Source organism: Vipera ursinii, assembly GCF_947247035.1.
Source record: "Vipera ursinii genome assembly, chromosome: 1".
Classification (NCBI taxonomy): domain Eukaryota; kingdom Metazoa; phylum Chordata; class Lepidosauria; order Squamata; family Viperidae; genus Vipera; species Vipera ursinii.
In genome coordinates this window covers 99,632,408-99,648,838 of record NC_139512.1, presented here as the reverse complement: position 1 = coordinate 99,648,838, position 16,431 = coordinate 99,632,408, and the positions used below count along the sequence as shown (strand labels likewise).

Below are 16,431 nucleotides of genomic sequence, written 5' to 3'. Positions count from 1 at the left end.
AAGTGCTTGCCCTCTCCATCTGTCTTTAGCAGGAATTTTGATCTTTCAGAAACATTCAGGTTATCTTTTTGATGTCATCCATCTACTATCTTCCATTTCCCATTGTCATATGGTAGTTTTTTTTCTAATTCCTCATATGCTTGTATCATTTCTCCAAGTTTCTGTTTGCTAATCATTGTCTCAAATATCAGTACATTTCTTCCAGGATCAGTTCATTGGTTCTTTTTGCAAACCATGCAAAACTTTGTAACCAAATCCTGACAGAATATTCTTTCTCAAGGGGAAAAATACTATTTGACCTATTTTGATTTTAGTTGCCATGCAATTGTTTTAGCTTATGAGCTTGCCTATGCTTGCCATTAAATTACTCCCTAAAATTAATTCCATTACTATCCCACCATATTTCTGCACCTTCTCTTCATGATAAATTGTAAAGTAATTAAGGATGAATGGTTGTCTTTGGTTTGTTAATATTTAATGCATATTGTGTAATTTTCATTGAACAGATGCAGAATCAAGGGTAAGCAAAAAAAATTCTAGAAAAAATATCATTTGAAGTTTACTATTCATATCCACATATTAAGCACTTGGCTGGAATTTGGCTGTATTGGGTCTGATTCCAATTATCTGGGGGTCCATTTTTGATGCGACAATTCCGTTAGTAATCATTACTAAAAAAAAAAGCTCAGCAAACCACATGCACGCTTCTTTGTAATACTTTTTTTAAAAAAAATCAATCTTAACATTCTTTGCAAGATCATAGCGACAGAAGATTAAACCAGCGTTTCCCAACCTTAGGAACTTGAAGATGCGTGGACTTCAACTCCCAGAATTCCCCAGCCAGCATAGCTGGCTGGGGAATTCTGGGAGTTGAAGTCCACGCATCTTCAAGTTCCTAAGGTTGGGAAACGCTGGATTAAACAATCCACGCCTTGAAGTAAGTTTCCTAGATGCACAGCTACGATCGTATTTGGAGCAAATACAACCAAAAAAGCTAAGAAATTTAAGGAACCCCCAAGCCGCTCCTTTCAAAGTACAGGTCGTCCTAGACCCGCTTATTTTAACCGAATAACACGCTCCCTGTTATCTTTTCGCTTTATTTCATAAATAACAAATAATCGTAGAAATTTGCCATGCGCAGCTTAGTAACAATTGTACTTTCATGAATTCAACTAAACGACGAACAACCGATAACCAATCTCCAAACAGCTGCTTTGTATTCTCTCACGTGACTTATCCGATCAAATCGAAGATGCCGGCTCAGAGCGCGCGGGTGACATCATCGTTATTTAGAGAAGGCGGAGTCGACACCAGCATCGTACAACCTTCAGGATCCCATGGGGAATGTCTATCATCTCTATCATAGAGTTATCAAGGGCTAGCACGACTTGTCTCTGTACGGACTACCGGCGCTTTCCTGCCATTATCGGATGTTGAGCGGCTACGCTTCCCTTTCCCGCGTCTTTTCTCCGAGAGCATGCTGGGAAGCGTTATTTTAAAAAGCCGTCTTCCGTTTCTCTGTCTTTCCTGTGTTGCGCTTTGCAAGACGGTGAGTGTTGCCAGGGGCTTTTAGGGAGAGAGCAAATAAATCAGCATGGGTTAGTTTTTATTTAATTCTAAAAAAAGAAAAAGCAGTGGTGTTACGTAATGTACTTTAGATTTTGTGAGTAAGGGAAGCTAAAACAATGCCTATCCGTCAGGTAGGGTAGGGTGGAAGAGATATTTTTAAAAATTATTTAAATCGAGATAAATTTTTTAAAAATTGCACTTATAGAAAAAAAAATAGCGATGACCAAAATGTTGAATTTTCAGCACAATTTCCAAGATAATTTCTGCCAAAATCTGTAGATGCGGAGCAGCGTAGTTTTGCATACAAATCTTTTATATCCTTTTTTTTCAAACCTAAACATGTACAATATTCCTGCATTTCTGCTGATTTGAGAAAGGCTAGTGTATACTTTTGCTCAGATTCTTTTTAACTCTGCAACTAATAAAGCATTCATAATATGTGCCATAAGTATAGATGGAATTAATCTATTAAGCTGAAGGTCTTTCAGCAAGAAATTATTTGTGACCGAGACTAGAGTCACATCTGGATGTCATCAATCATCATGGTGTGCTATAGTCCTCGAAGAGTAATAACTGACCTTTATTCACTGACTCTGTGATTCATTAGCAGAGTCAGTTGCCAGGTTGGTAACAGATACGAATTATAGCAAACTTGCTGTATTACTGGGGATAGGGGATAACTTGTTGTTACATGGTAGTTCTGAGGCAAGTAGTTTACACTTTAAAATTTAAAACAAAATAAAATAGCAAAAAGGAGTATTTTGCTTTCTAAAAGAAATTCTTCAAGAAATAAATTACTAGAACTACTTTAGTTATGTTATTTGTAAATAAGTTATAAAAGAAGCTATTACTTGGTAATGAAATAAAACTCAAAGTTTTATCTAAAGCTCCAAAATGGGCTTCACTCATACCTGAAATTGTGCCCCAAAACATGGATAATTAATTGATCATTGTATTCTATTTGCTATTAAAATTATTTCAGATGTTTTCAAATAGGCATTGACTTTGATTTTTCTATTTTGGTACATGTTTAAACTTGCTATAGTTAGCAAATTTTAAAGTTCTCTATCAGTGAGTCAGGATTTGCCTAATTCTATGCTTGCATAGAATTCTCCATAGAATCTATATTGTCCTATGTATTTCTTTAGATATTAGTATATCAGGCTTGTTAGATTTGTTACATTGTTCTGTAAACAGTAAGTGAAATTTTCTAACTGCAATACCTTTTGTTTCCATGGAGCTAGAGTTGCATTGTGATACATTTTGCTGTGCTATGATTCCTGTAGGAAGACTACTAATCTTAATTCATTGCTTATACATACCTTTTTGCCCCCCTGCACAGCATCACTCAGCATCACTAGGGTTGGAGCTGAAGTAAAAGGCCCAGAGCCTTTAGTAGTTTCTCCCTGGCCTCAACTTCAGCCCCAGTGCCACCACTGCCATTGAGAAATGCCACCCAACTCCCCACACTCCAGCCAGTCACACTAATATCATTGTGCAAAACCCCAGTTGCCCCACCACTATGTGCCCCCAAGTTTTGGATGCCTAGCTTAATCTTATTAACTCATTTTTCTCCTGCCTGCTCATAACACATGCCCTATTTGGAGAAAGAGTGGTCCATGTGGCTTGGGAGAAGCAGCCTCAGGAAGAAAGCCTGATATAGCTGGCAGATGTAAAAGATGAGGTTTATTATTTTGATAATTGAAGAGAGGCTGCTGAATTGCTATAAACTGGTAGACAAAACAAGCCTGATTATATAACGGTAAATTGATATAGATTGAATACTACTTTTGAATTATTATTTTTTCAGGGATACTATAGAATCGGAGGAAAGAAGAAGGCGCTTTAGTAATTGATTACAGAATTCATCTGCAACTGACAGTGATGAAGTAATGTGAAATCTATATTTCAATAAAAATATAAAAAAACCAAAGCTGATTGATTTCTGCTTAATTATTTGGGCATCAGATTTTGAAGGTTGAAATGAAATTCCCATGTTCTAGCAGTTCCCAATATCCTGTTTTATTTATAGTAAGATGTTTCTTATTAATTAAAAACATTTCTTTATTATGGAGAACCAGTTTGGTGTAGTGGTTTAAAGCATCATGCTAGAAACTGAGACCATGAGTTCTAGTACCACTTCAGACACAAAGCAAACTAGTGACCTTGAACCATTTTCTCTCCCTCAGTCCTAGAAAGGAGGCAGTGAGGAATGGATATTAGAACTGCAAAGTTCAAAACTTGTAAAGATATTTTTAAAAGTTTCAGGGGGGGAGAGAACCCCACAAGGTTCAAATCTAGGTTTTTAGACTTCATTGTTAATTTCAATGATGGAAGAAATGCTTATCAGAGATGCAGATTACATATGTGTAAGATAGCTAAGTACTCAGCTTTCTTACCTTTCAGGATAGTCTTGTAATAATGAATTTCCAAGTTAGTAGGGCACAGTAAAAACTGCTTTCTTTGGTCTGTCCAGAAACTTTTCTCTATGCTAGACACGATTTCATACAGTGGGACAAAAAAGTATTTAGTCAGCCACCAATTGTGCAAGTTCTCCCACTTAAAAAGATGAGAGAGGCCTGTAATTTTCATCATAGGTATACCTCAACTATGAGAGACAAAATGGGGGGAAAGAATCCAGGAAATCACATTGTAGGATTTCTAATGAATTAATTCGTACATTCCTCTGTAAAATAAGTATTTGGTCACCTACAAACAAGCAAGATTTCTGGCTCTCGCAGACCTGTAACTTCTTTAAGAGGCTTCTCTGTCCTCCACTCGTTACCTGTATGAATGGCACCTGGTTGAACTTGTTATCAGTATAAAAGACACCAGTCCACAACCTCAAACAGTCACACTCCAAACTCCACTATGGCCAGGACCAAAGAGCTGTCGAAGGACACCAGAAACAAAATTGTAGACCTGCACCATGCTGGGAAGACTGAATTTGCAATAGGCAAGCAGCTTGGTGTGAAGAAATCAACTGTGGGAGCAATTATTAGAAAATGGAAGACATACAAGACCACTGATAATCTCCCTCGTTCTGGGGCTCCACGCAAGATCTCACCCCGTGGGGTCAAAATGATCACAAGAACGGTGAGCAAAAATCCCAGAACCACACGGGGGACCTAGTGAATGACCTGCAGAGAGCTGGGACCAAAGTAACAAAGGCTACCATCAGTAACACACTACGCCGCCAAGGACTCAAATCCTGCAGTGCCAGACGTGTCCCCCTGCTTAAGGCAGTATATGTCCGGGCCCGTCTGAAGTTTGCTAGAGAGCATTTGGATGATCCAGAACAGGATTGGGAGAATGTCATATGGTCAGATGAAACCAAAGTAGAACTTTTTGGTAAACTTTTGGAGAAAGAATGCTGAGTTACATCCAAACAACACCATACCTACTGTGAAGCATGGGGGTGGAAACATCATGCTTTGGGGCTGTTTTCTGCAAAGGGATCAGGACGACTGATCCGTGTAAAGGAAAGAATGAATGGGGGCATGTATCGACTGATCCGTGTAAAGGAAAGAATGAATGGGGGCATGTATCGTGAGATTTTGAGTGAAAACCTCCTTCCATCAGCAAGGGCATTGAAGATGAAACGTGGCTGGGTCTTTCAGCATGACAATGATCCCAAACACACCTCCCCGGCAACGAAGGCGTGGCTTCGTAAGAAGCATTTCAAGGTCCTGGAGCGGCCTAGCCAGTCTCCAGATCTCAACCCCATAGAAAACCTTTGGAGGGAGTTGAAAGTGCGTGTTGCCCAGCGACAGCCCCAAAACATCACTGCTCTAGAGGAGATCTGCATGGAGGAATGGGCCAAAATACCAGCAACAGTGTGTGCAAATCTTGTGAAGACTTACAGAAAACGTTTGATCTCTGTCATTGCCAACAAAGGGTATATAACAAAGTATTGAGATGAATTTTTGTTATTGACCAAATATTTATTTTCCACCATAATTTGCAAATAAATTCGTTAGAAATCCTACAATGTGATTTCCTGGATTCTTTCCCCCCATTTTGTCTCTCATAGTTGAGGTATACCTATGATGAAAATTACAGGCCTCTCTCATCTTTTTAAGTGGGAGAACTTGCACAATTGATGGCTGACTAAATACTTTTTTGTCCCACTGTATACCTCAATCGTGCCTTTATTCCAACTGAGATTTTAACATTCTAGCATTTTCCTCAACAAAAATATTCTACCCTCCTGATTAGATAACAAGTACAGTGCTTTGATTAAGGGAATCTGAAGATACAGGATGGGGGTTACTTGGCTTGGCAATAGCATCTGTGCAAGGATCCTAAAATTGTAGCTAATCAGAAATAAGCAGTATCGGATCACAGGGAGGGAAGTAACCAAACTAAGTAGGAAGGTACTAGGAGGGGGGGGGAAGGGAGGAAAAAGAAGTAGAAAGTTAGATAAGGAAGAAAGGATAAAGGAAAAGAAAAAATTGGGGCAAGGAGAAAAATGCCAGCAAACGGGAGCACATCGAGTGAATGGCTGCATGTGGCCGGCAACAGGGAAGGAGAGAGCCAGCTCTGGAACACAACTAAGCAGCCCAAGGCTGGGGGGAAAAAGGCATCTGAGAGCACTGAACCAGCATGAGAACAGCAGACGAGGGAGACCGTCGGAAGCAGCGAACTGGTGGGTCACAGCATTTATTCAGCAATTGCAGAACCGCACCCCAATCAAGGCATCCTGACCAGGGCCCAGCAAAGCAAAGAGACCGATTCCCACAGCCTTCTCCCTGCCTCACAACACTCCCCAGGGGAGCCTTGACTCAGGTGGAGGACTGGAACGGCGTTCCCTCCCCAGCCTCCTGCTAGCCTGGGCTGGCAGAGGACAAAAGGCCTACACAGCAATCCCTCCGCTGTGAGGAATTGGGAGGTGGCAAAACCTGGGGAGGGGAGGGGGAGAAACACAGCAGCAGCAAGAGAGGCTTCTAGCCAGACCTCTGATTTCTCAAGATGAGCGGCCGGCTGAGAGAAGCAGATCAGACAGAGCTAAGCCGACCGGAAAGCTGAACGGAGGCCTGACCAGAGCAGAGACGAGCACCAAAGACAGAAGGGAGCCAACAGAAAACAAGAGGCCGGAGTAGCGAGTAACAGAAGTGAAGGCAGCAATTAAGTTTGAGGTCTCAATAGGAAGGGACGGAAGACCCCAAGTAAACAAAAAGGCCCAACTCATCAGGTTTTAAACTAAAACTGAGGGGGAAGGGTGACCAATCTCTAGAACCCAAAACCAATCACATATCCCAAGAAAACGAAATTAAACAAAGGTAGACTGCTACTGAGATGTTGCCCTTGTATTCTTTCCCACTTCTGTCATCTCCTGGGCTTGACTTCTTTCTTCCTGTTCCATTTTATGGGACAAACTCTTCAATTAAGGAAGGTAGTGTATTTTTGACCCTCTTTCCCAGGCAGCACCAAACCCAGATCCCTGGAAAGAAATGTCTGCCCAGTCCAAGTGGAGAGTTCATTCTTGAGTACATCACTAGGCTATTCCCCATTAACTAGGCAGGTAACGGTGGCTAGAGCTGGACTATTGTAAGACATTTGACATGCCTTGCCTGTAATTTTGCATTCATACTTATTTTTTCAGCTTTTTTCTCTCTGGGATAGATTTAATCCTACCCAACACTATCAGCGTAGGATGTAAAATAAGTTAGGGTGTCCCTCAGTGCCACAATTCAGAATAAAACAGCAAAAGATAATAGGGAGTATTATTCCCACTGTTATAAGACTGTGGGAATTGTCTATTTTTATTAAGATTGTTGTGATGCAAATTCAAGTACAAGGGACAATAACATACATGTGGCTGGGCAATTTTCTATTATCCCACAGTGCAAGATAAGGAACAAGGAAAATGGAATATTTTGCTTTAAGCACTGAAAAAAACTTTTAAGCACTGGAAAAAACTACTGCAAACATAATTTTGATAGTGGAATCAACTAACTGGGGAGGAGGTGATTTCCTAATTCCTGAATGAGAGGAACTCAAATCTGGAAATTGGATTGGTGGCCTAAATGTTATTTTCCAGTTCTACAATTCTTCAAAAATCAACTTTCTAGTATTGAATGTAATTGCGAGAATATTCTGATGAAAAGTCACTCCAACATCTGAAATAGTTTATTCATGCCTATGATTTAGTATGCATACATATATAAACATTTATGCCACTAGGACACAGGCTCCTCCAACTTCCTTTATTTTCTCTTCTGCTCTTCGGCTGAAGAATTTTGCTTTCACAATGACAGGCTGCTTGGGCAGCTTTCCTTTGCCCAGGACTTTGTAATACCCCTGGAAAATATCAAAACAAGCTTAAAATTAATAACATGTAGTCCCTTGAAGTCATTACTCATAGTGTCAATAAAATCAATGGACAAGTATTTTTAAAATATTGTGTATCAATTCTAATAATTGATGCCTCTTTGCATTTACTGGGGTGGGTGGGTGGGAATTGATCAAAAATCCTCTCTAGCTTGTGTATAAAATGTACTGGAAGGTTAGCAATCCGAGACCAAAGGACAGTGTGACAGGATCAGCTCCCGTCCTTGCCACAGCTCCTACCCATCTAGTAGTTTGAAAGCAAGCAAATACAAGTAGATAAATAGGCATCACTTCAGTGGGAAGGCAACAGCATTATGTGCACCTCGGCATATAGTGTTTCAACAATGCTAGTTCCCTCAGCTAGTAAATGGAGATGAACACTGCCCCCTAGTGTTGGACACAAGGGAAACCTTTATCCTTTTACAGCAGACATGTCAAACTCATGATGTCACGCAACGAATCAGAGCTTTTTCACCATTGCCAGCAATGGGATCGACATGGTTTCCTGATGATGCATCCGGCCCATGGGCCAGCAGTTTGACACCCCTGTTTTACAGCATAATTCTATTTGAGTGCACTGTATCTCATTTTGCCCATCGAAGATGACTCTTATAGCACCAAGTTTGAAATCTCTTCCAACAAAAACTTGAAAGATAATTACATTTTAATTTGTAAAATCATGTAACCTCTAAAATAAAACTGAGATCTTTGAATCTGGATGGACTTGTGATTGTCCCCCCCCCCCGGGGGTGGGGGTGGTTTGGGATGTTTTTACCACTGGAATTGGGTAAGGTTACTCTTCCCCATGTTAAGATTGATGCACAACTTGGGGGTCCTCCTGGACTCACAGCTACTGCTTCATGGCAGTTGTGGCCAGGAGAGCCTTTACACAAGTCCATCTTGTGCGTTGGATGTGCCCTTCCCTCGACCAATAGGCCCTTCAGAGTTACTTATGGCTTCGTCAGTTCAAAACTGGACTATTACACTGTGCTCTACGTGGGGCTTCCCTTGAAAACCATCCAGAACCAATCTGGAGGGTAAAATGCAGTTGCATGAGTGGTAACGCTGCTTATATCATCACTGCTAAGTGAGAGGCATTGGCTGCAGATGGATCTGGGTGCTATTTATGGTGCTGGTTGCTACCTATAAACCCATTCACAACACAGGGCCTGTTATCTGAGGGACTACCTACTTCTAGTTGTTTCTGCCCACTTGGTACATCCGGGCACAGCAAGTGCATTCAAGGTCCCCTCTATTAAATATTGTCATCTTGTGGGACAAGTAAGTGTGCCTTCTCTGTTGCTGCCTCGGCCTCCAGAATATCACACCCCAAAGATACACACAGTACTCACTCTCCTGGCTATGGAAGACCTTTAAGATCTGGTTCTGTTCCAAGGAATAAGTGTGTGTGTGTGTGATATTTTTATTGCTTTGGTTGTTTTTAGTTCAGGCTATTACATTTTATATTAAATTGTATATTTTAATATTGTAAGCTGCTCATTTACTGGAATGGACAGATATAATAAATAGGAATTTTCAAAAAAACAGATGAACACTTACAGAGCGTACAACATCAATAACTGGAGCTAGTCCTGCTGGATTTTTAGCATAATTCAGCCTCGTCTGCTCACTAACAAGCGTCCAGAGCTTATCCAGATTCACTGTTGGGCAGAAGTGCTGGTTTTTTTTCAAGTGGTAATGTCTCATACCAACCTTTCCAAAATAACCAGGGTGGCTAGTGGAAAAAAATTACATGCAAAGCAAATTTATTAGGAAATGTATTATGACACTCAATGGTAATCTTAACTAGAAAATACAAAATTCTTTCTATATCTATCATCTATCTATCTATCTATCTATCTATCTATCTATCTATCTATCTATCTATCTACCTACCTACCTACCCATCCAATTGGCCACCCATCTTACCACAGGGTATTCTATACTTTGTAGAAGAAATGCCTTTTGTCTTCAATTCAAGCTTCTAAGATCTTCCCAATGGTGCTTTTTCATGAGGCAACTGGATTTTCTTTTTTCCCTCTTTGAAGATGTTTTGCTTCTTATCCAAGAACATTCTTCAGATTTGAGTGGATGGTGGGGAATGGAACAAATTATACGCCTTGCAGACAGCTGGTCATTTGCATTCTTTTAGTAAATCCTTGATGCCACCTGGACATATGCAAATGGGTGTGGAGCCTTCTTGGAACTGTTGAAAGGACTGTGTTATACACTGAAGATAGATGATGTCATATTTTGAACAACCCTCTCTCAACAGGAGGTATACAACATTATTTTCAGTTTACAAAACAGTCCTTTCAACAGTTCCAAGAAGTCTCCATACCCATTTGCACTACTCAGGTGACCCTGATGACACAGATAAGCCTCCAGATGGCATCATGGACTCTCTAAAACAATGCAAATGACCAGCTGTCTGCAAGGAGTATAAATCCTTCCATTCCCCACCATCCACTCAGATCTGAAGAAGGTTCTTGGATGAGAAGCGAAACATCTTCAAAGAGAAAAAAGAAATTCCAGTTGCCTTGTGAAAAAGCATCTTTGGGACATCCTGGATGACTAAGAATCTCCATAGACTTCTAGATCTTCAACACATAAATTATATCAATATGGTTATTACAAACTTATTTCCTGTACTCAATGCTATTCCCCTCCATCTACTCTCTCCCTATGCTATTTCTACTTTCAAGCAGAAATACCAGGATCCATCAATGGCTAAGTATAAAAGTGTTTTTGTAACAGGAAAGAATGGTGGCTAGTTACGTCATTTCATTTTAGAAAACATGTAATTTCTTAAATCATTCTGTTACTAACCTGGTGGCTGACTGTGTTGGGAAAGAGACAGTCAGTGAATAAAGGTCAGTTGTTACTCTCTGAGTACAATAGCACACCAAGATCACTGGCAGTACCAAGATGTGACTCTAGTCTCAGCTATTTGTAAGTCACTTCTGATAATGATTTAGAAATGACAATTGCAATCCTAACATTTTATTAAAACAATTTTCCCGGACTTTTAGATGTGTTAAGCTGGGCAATTTCCATTATCTGGTCAGAAAATTCAAACAGTGGGTAAATATAAAACTGTGTACAGCTTTGTTTCAGTAAATAGGTAACAAAATGTATCCAGGGTACATTGATCTTGGTTCATAACTTAGGTCTGCTCTTTATATTACACAAAACTGAAATACAGAAGGCAGTTGTGAGAGAAAAAGGAAAAGTAGCTTACTATTTGTCAAAGTTAATCCTATGGTGGTGCATACCACCAGCATTTCCACGGCCTCCAGGATGTTTCCTGTGTTTACCTATGGTAAAAAACAAAAGCTATCAATTGGAATTTAGTCTAGAAAAGTTATTCAGTCTAGACTGCTACTTAATTTGTTACATTTAGCCTTCTTTTAATGAAGCGGTGTTCAACCTTGGCAGTTTTTAACACTTGTCGACTTCAATTCCCATGCTGGCTGGGGAATTCTGGAAGTTGAAGTCTACAAGTCTTAAAGTTGCCAAGGTGGACACACATTTATTTTAATGTAATGACTACCCTTGTAAGTTTCATTCTAATACCCCATGTAGATACTTTGAATCTGCACAGATAGCAATCACTGTCACAGATGTGAAGACTTGAGAGTATCTAGACAAAACTGTTTTTGTCTTGCCTTTGAGATTATTAACCCTTCTTCAGAGAAGATGGGTACAAATGCAAGATATGTCACATGAAGGTATTATGCAAGCCAATCTACATCAATAGTCAAATCCAACATGAATCTTGGCAGCCAAAGATAGCAGCTTGTGGCCTTCTGGAAGTTACAGTATGGTCAGCATAGACAATGTTGAATTTTACCGATTCAACAGCATCTAGAAGAGAGATTTCTCGATTCTGATCTATATGATAGCCATCTTCGCTAAGAGAAGCTTTGCTTTTTGGTAACCTCTAATTTTCATATACTAAAAGCAAGTATATCTGCTGTTTTCTTTATGTGTATATAAAACTGTAGTAGCAAATTTACCTAATTATACTGCATTAATTGCACTAATCTGCACAGCATTTTCAGGGTTGCAATCCAAAAGAATCTTCTGATGTCATCTATTAACGACTTCTGAGTAAATACCTTCATGATTAAAAATGTCTCTCCACTAAATGGTTATTATGGACAAAATCAGATGCTACTACTACAATAAAAGTATTATAAAATAAAAGCCAGAACATTCATCTCAATAATTTAAAATGCCACAACTTTCAAGGCAATACATCCTCAACACAAACAAAATATTCTACCTCATCAGAAGCAAAACAAGGTGCAAATCTGCTTTTTCTAAGTAAGAAATCAAGTAGCTACAATGATCTATACTTTGAGTGCTCTTCAGCCCAACGTTCCTGGATGATAGTGATACTTAATAGGGCCTTTGATACTTGTCAGAAATTTAATCACATTCATATGGCACCTCACCAAATTCCATCATTTTCCCATAAAATGAACTATTACTATCCATTGTTCAGCTAAAGTAATAGAAAAAACATACTCAAAAAGTGTGTGTGTGTTTTCCAGGATTTCTAATTGCATAGCTTGAGAAAAAAATTCTGTATTTTCAAAAGCTTTGTATCACTAATGCTTACCAATACGTCCATGGCCATGACTGACATGCCCCCTTAGTTTCCTTGTCTTCCTCAATCTGGAAGGCTAAAAATATAAAAACAAATTTGGTTATAATAAATGCACTCTTATTTTTTTCTTTCCTTTACTTCACCCATCTCTGCAGAAGGTTTTTTATAATCTCTACTTTATACAAAGAAACTTTTTTTTTTTTGCATTTTGTCTACATCACTGATTTAGGGTTTTTTTTAAAGACGTATAGAGGAAAAACCAGAGGGAAGTTGTTTTAGTGGTGGCAGAGTCTCTGATCCTTTCTTTCAGGGAAGAGTAGGCTTCAATCAAACCCAATAATTAAGCCCAAACCCAACAAAATTAAAACTAGGCCGGGTGGACGTCTTCCCATCCTTCCCCGAAAATCTACGTCAAAATCAATTGCATCTTTCCACCTGAAAAACAACAAAAAATACAGTCCTAACAAACAAACAAAAACGTTTTACCTATTTTAATTAGACGAATGAAAAGCAAAGGTGAGAAGGAGATTTAACAGGTGGAGTAAATGTCTATGGAGATTCTCGTGATTGTCCCAAAGGTGCTTTTTTCAAGTGGCAACTAAACTAGACTTTGTTTTTCTTTGAAGTCAAGAGCTGAAAAAGCTTCTTCAATGAGAAGCGAAACGGAGAAATCTTCAAAGAAAAACAAGAAAGTGCAGTTGCCTCTTGAAAAAGCACCTTTGGGACAAGAGGTGGGGTATTAGGTATTTATCTTGACTGCTTTGGTAAAAGGGTAAAATCTTTCAATGCATATCTTATCAGGGCTAATCAATCAATCAATCAATCAATCATATCATAATCTCCTGGTTTCTAGCCTGGTGCCTTAAATACCGCATCAAACAATCCCTGGAGCACAGCCCTCCCCCGGGGAAGTTAGCAGAGGCGTCTCCCGCCCTCGGAGCAACCTCCCCTCGGAACATGGCTGGGCAGCCCCGGCAAGAGCAGCAAGCGAAACCGACGGGGACTCTCCCTACCGCTCCCCCCCAAAAAGGGGGCCAGAAGTCCCCGAGCCCGAGACTAACCACGTTGCTCCCGACCTACCATCTTGCTCGGTCGGCGACAAAAAGAACGAAGGAAGTGGAAGCAACGTATCGCGAGATTTAGCGTCCCTTCCCGGAAAAGTTCTTTTCTCGCGGTCTCGTGAGAAACGGAAACTAGAGAGACACTCTCTCTCTCTCTCTCTCTCTCCCTCTCTCTCTCGTGCTCCCGTTTCCGCTTCCGATTTCTCCGAAGCGGGTCTTCTTTAGATTTGGTAGGAATTTGAGAAGAATAGGGTTGCGTTAGAGAATTTCTTTCGTTTCGCTTACAAACAATCCTGTCCCGTTTTCCTACCTGGATTGTTCGAAGTCAGTTTTCACGCTGGGTTTTGGTTGTTGGCTGCCTAAATAAAACACTGACGATGGAAGGAAGAAAACTGCTGTTAAATTTAAAAATGAGGCTAAAAGTTAGCATTGGGTGTGATTTTAATTTGCTTTATTTATAATTAAGCGCTTCAAAGAATAGGCTCTGTAAAAAGCTCTGTCCTGTTTTTGTCTCAACCCAAGAAATGCGATCCGCTCCTCAAAAGCTGCCTCCCAAAAGTAATCCGCTACTGCAGGCGGACATGTCACAGGCAGAGTCCCTAATGCAGGGCTCTCCAAACTTGGCAACTTTTAAGGCTTCAACTCCCAGAATTCCCCAACCAGCACTGGTTGAGGAATTCTGGGAGTTGAAGTTCACAAGTCTTAAAAAGTTGCCAAGTATGGAGAATCCTACCCCAATGTAACCCTTATTACTCTTCCATAATGGGGAGCTCTTTATTTCTTGAATTTCTGGCCCTGATGCAACCTTTAAGAGGACAGGAATGTGGATTCCTCAGAAAGACTTAATCCATAGTCTGATTTCTCTTAAGGGACAGCAATTCTGCGTTAAACAAAGCTTCTAATCCTGCCTGCTGTGTGAATTTTTATATTAAAATTAAATCATTTCCTTCACACGAGTGTAGAACAGCAAAAATACAGGAATTTAAATCTAGTTCTCCCTATGCCCCATTTCTGCTTCTGTCCACTGAGATTAATGCTACTTGCAGCCAGGGGATATGGTTCTTGTGTTAAGACATGCTCCCAGAAATGAATTGCATAACTGAACATGAAATTAATTATTTCATTGCTTGGTAAAAGTGAAGAATGACTTGATGGCACATATAGTTGGACAAGAAATTTGTGTGCTGCCTTTCAAAGTACAGTTAAATACATATGGCAAGTACTGGTTAACTCATTGGAGCTTGCAGAGACCAAGCAAGGAGCAAAATTCAGAGCAGGTTTTGACAGTGCTCCCATCCTTCCTGTAGAGCAGGGGTCCTCAACCTTGGCTACTTTAAGACTTGTGGACTTCAGCTCCCAGAATTCCTCAGCCAGCAAAGCTCCAATTCTACAGAATTGTTTCTAAATCTTGACAACTTTAAGATGCATGGGCTTCAACTCTCCCAATTTCCCTGTTGCCAAAATACAATTTGAATTATTTGTACATTTGTTTTTCTTACATAGTGTTGAACCCTTAAAGAAGCAGAACTAAAGAGGTATTGAGCTCTAGAGACAAAACAAGCAACAGTCTACACTAGCTAGGTTTCTGGCTAGCATTAGATCAAACACTGCTGAGGTTACAACTCCTCAAAGCACAGTAGAACTTGCTTCTGATGAAATGGATATGTAAATGGGGTTATCTGGCCTTGGCTGTTGCTCTTGTGCAAGTTTAGCAAACTCAAAGGCTAGCTTTACTGTTTGTGGGAAGTCAGCCCCCCAGAGAAGGAAATATTAAAAGGGCAGAAAAATATATTTTCTCAAAGGATCTTAAAGAGGCAGAAAAGCATGCCCAGTTTTCTTAATAGTCCCAAGTCTCTCCCCCAAGCAGAAACCAGCTCTGTAGAAATGCAGATGTAAACCATTCAGTAAGTTTGAAGCTAGAAGATTAAGAAGACAAAGACACCTAAAATCTACATACCCCACCCAAACTCTAAGACAAGACATAATAGGATTATCCCACAGATGCCAAAGGGCACATCCAGACTCAGGTCAGAATATATGACACAGGAAATACAAAGCCTCAAACAGGAACAGGAAACAACTCCAGACAAAAGCCCCAGAGGGTATAAAAACCCACTCTCCACATGTGCTTGCTCTTTTCTTCCAGAGCCATCTTTCTGTCTGACTCTGTTCAATAAACTGCAACCTTCTTTCTAAAGCAGTCGCCATGTTGTTTATTCCCGGCTTGGAATGAACCATGATGATGACTTTTCCTTCAACATGTTCTAAAGGGAGAGTTGACTTATCACATGACGAAGTAAATATAAACATTTGCCTAAAAGACTATTCCAATTTAAATATGCACACTATCGGAATGTTGATGTTCAGGCATCACTGAGGCCGCTTATCTGTGCCAAGTCTTGTAAGTAAACAGAATTATCAAATCGCTGGGGTTCAGAAGATTCATGCTGCGTTCGTATGTAGTTCCAATAGTCTTGTCTCCTTCCTCTCCCACATAGGTTTCAAAAGTATAGAACTTCAGCCATTGATTTAACAAAGTGGAACTGTCTTTGCTGGATTCCAAAGATGTGTATTTAAGACGTGTTTAAAAGGAACACAGAAGAATGTAGATATATGTCAAGACCAGCAAAGACTGGTAATAATACTGCCCTTTTTAGAACATTGTATTGCTTTAGAACAGGGGTGTCAAACTGCCGGCCCATGAGCCGGTTCCATCATATGGAGGCCGTGCTCACCCCAGCTCCGGCAATGCAAAAAGTCACAATATGTCACAACACATCACATGACACAGCAAGTTTGACACCCATGTTTTAGAGGATATTATACCTCATTTGAAAACACAATGCATTTTAA

The 16,431-nt window shown here is 40.0% G+C and overlaps 1 protein-coding gene across 2 annotated transcripts; it reads right to left on the bottom strand.

Moving 5' to 3' along the window:
• Positions 1–7,294: 7,294 nt before the first annotated feature.
• RPL27A (ribosomal protein L27a) lies at positions 7,295–13,642 on the bottom strand. Of its 2 annotated transcripts, XM_083348845.1 has the most exons (6): positions 13,598–13,642; positions 12,530–12,593; positions 11,144–11,219; positions 9,463–9,637; positions 9,255–9,288; positions 7,295–7,872 (listed from the first exon to the last, which is right to left on the bottom strand). In XM_083348845.1, the coding sequence occupies exons 1-6, from the start codon at positions 13,598–13,600 to the stop codon at positions 7,712–7,714; spliced, it is 513 nt and encodes a 170-aa protein (XP_083204971.1). In that variant the 5' UTR covers positions 13,601–13,642; the 3' UTR covers positions 7,295–7,711. The 2 variants fall into 2 exon arrangements, with proteins under 2 accessions (XP_083204971.1, XP_083204972.1); XM_083348846.1 differs by lacking the exon at positions 9,255–9,288 and having other exon boundaries at positions 7,305–7,872.
• Between the last annotated feature and the right edge of the window lie 2,789 nt (positions 13,643–16,431).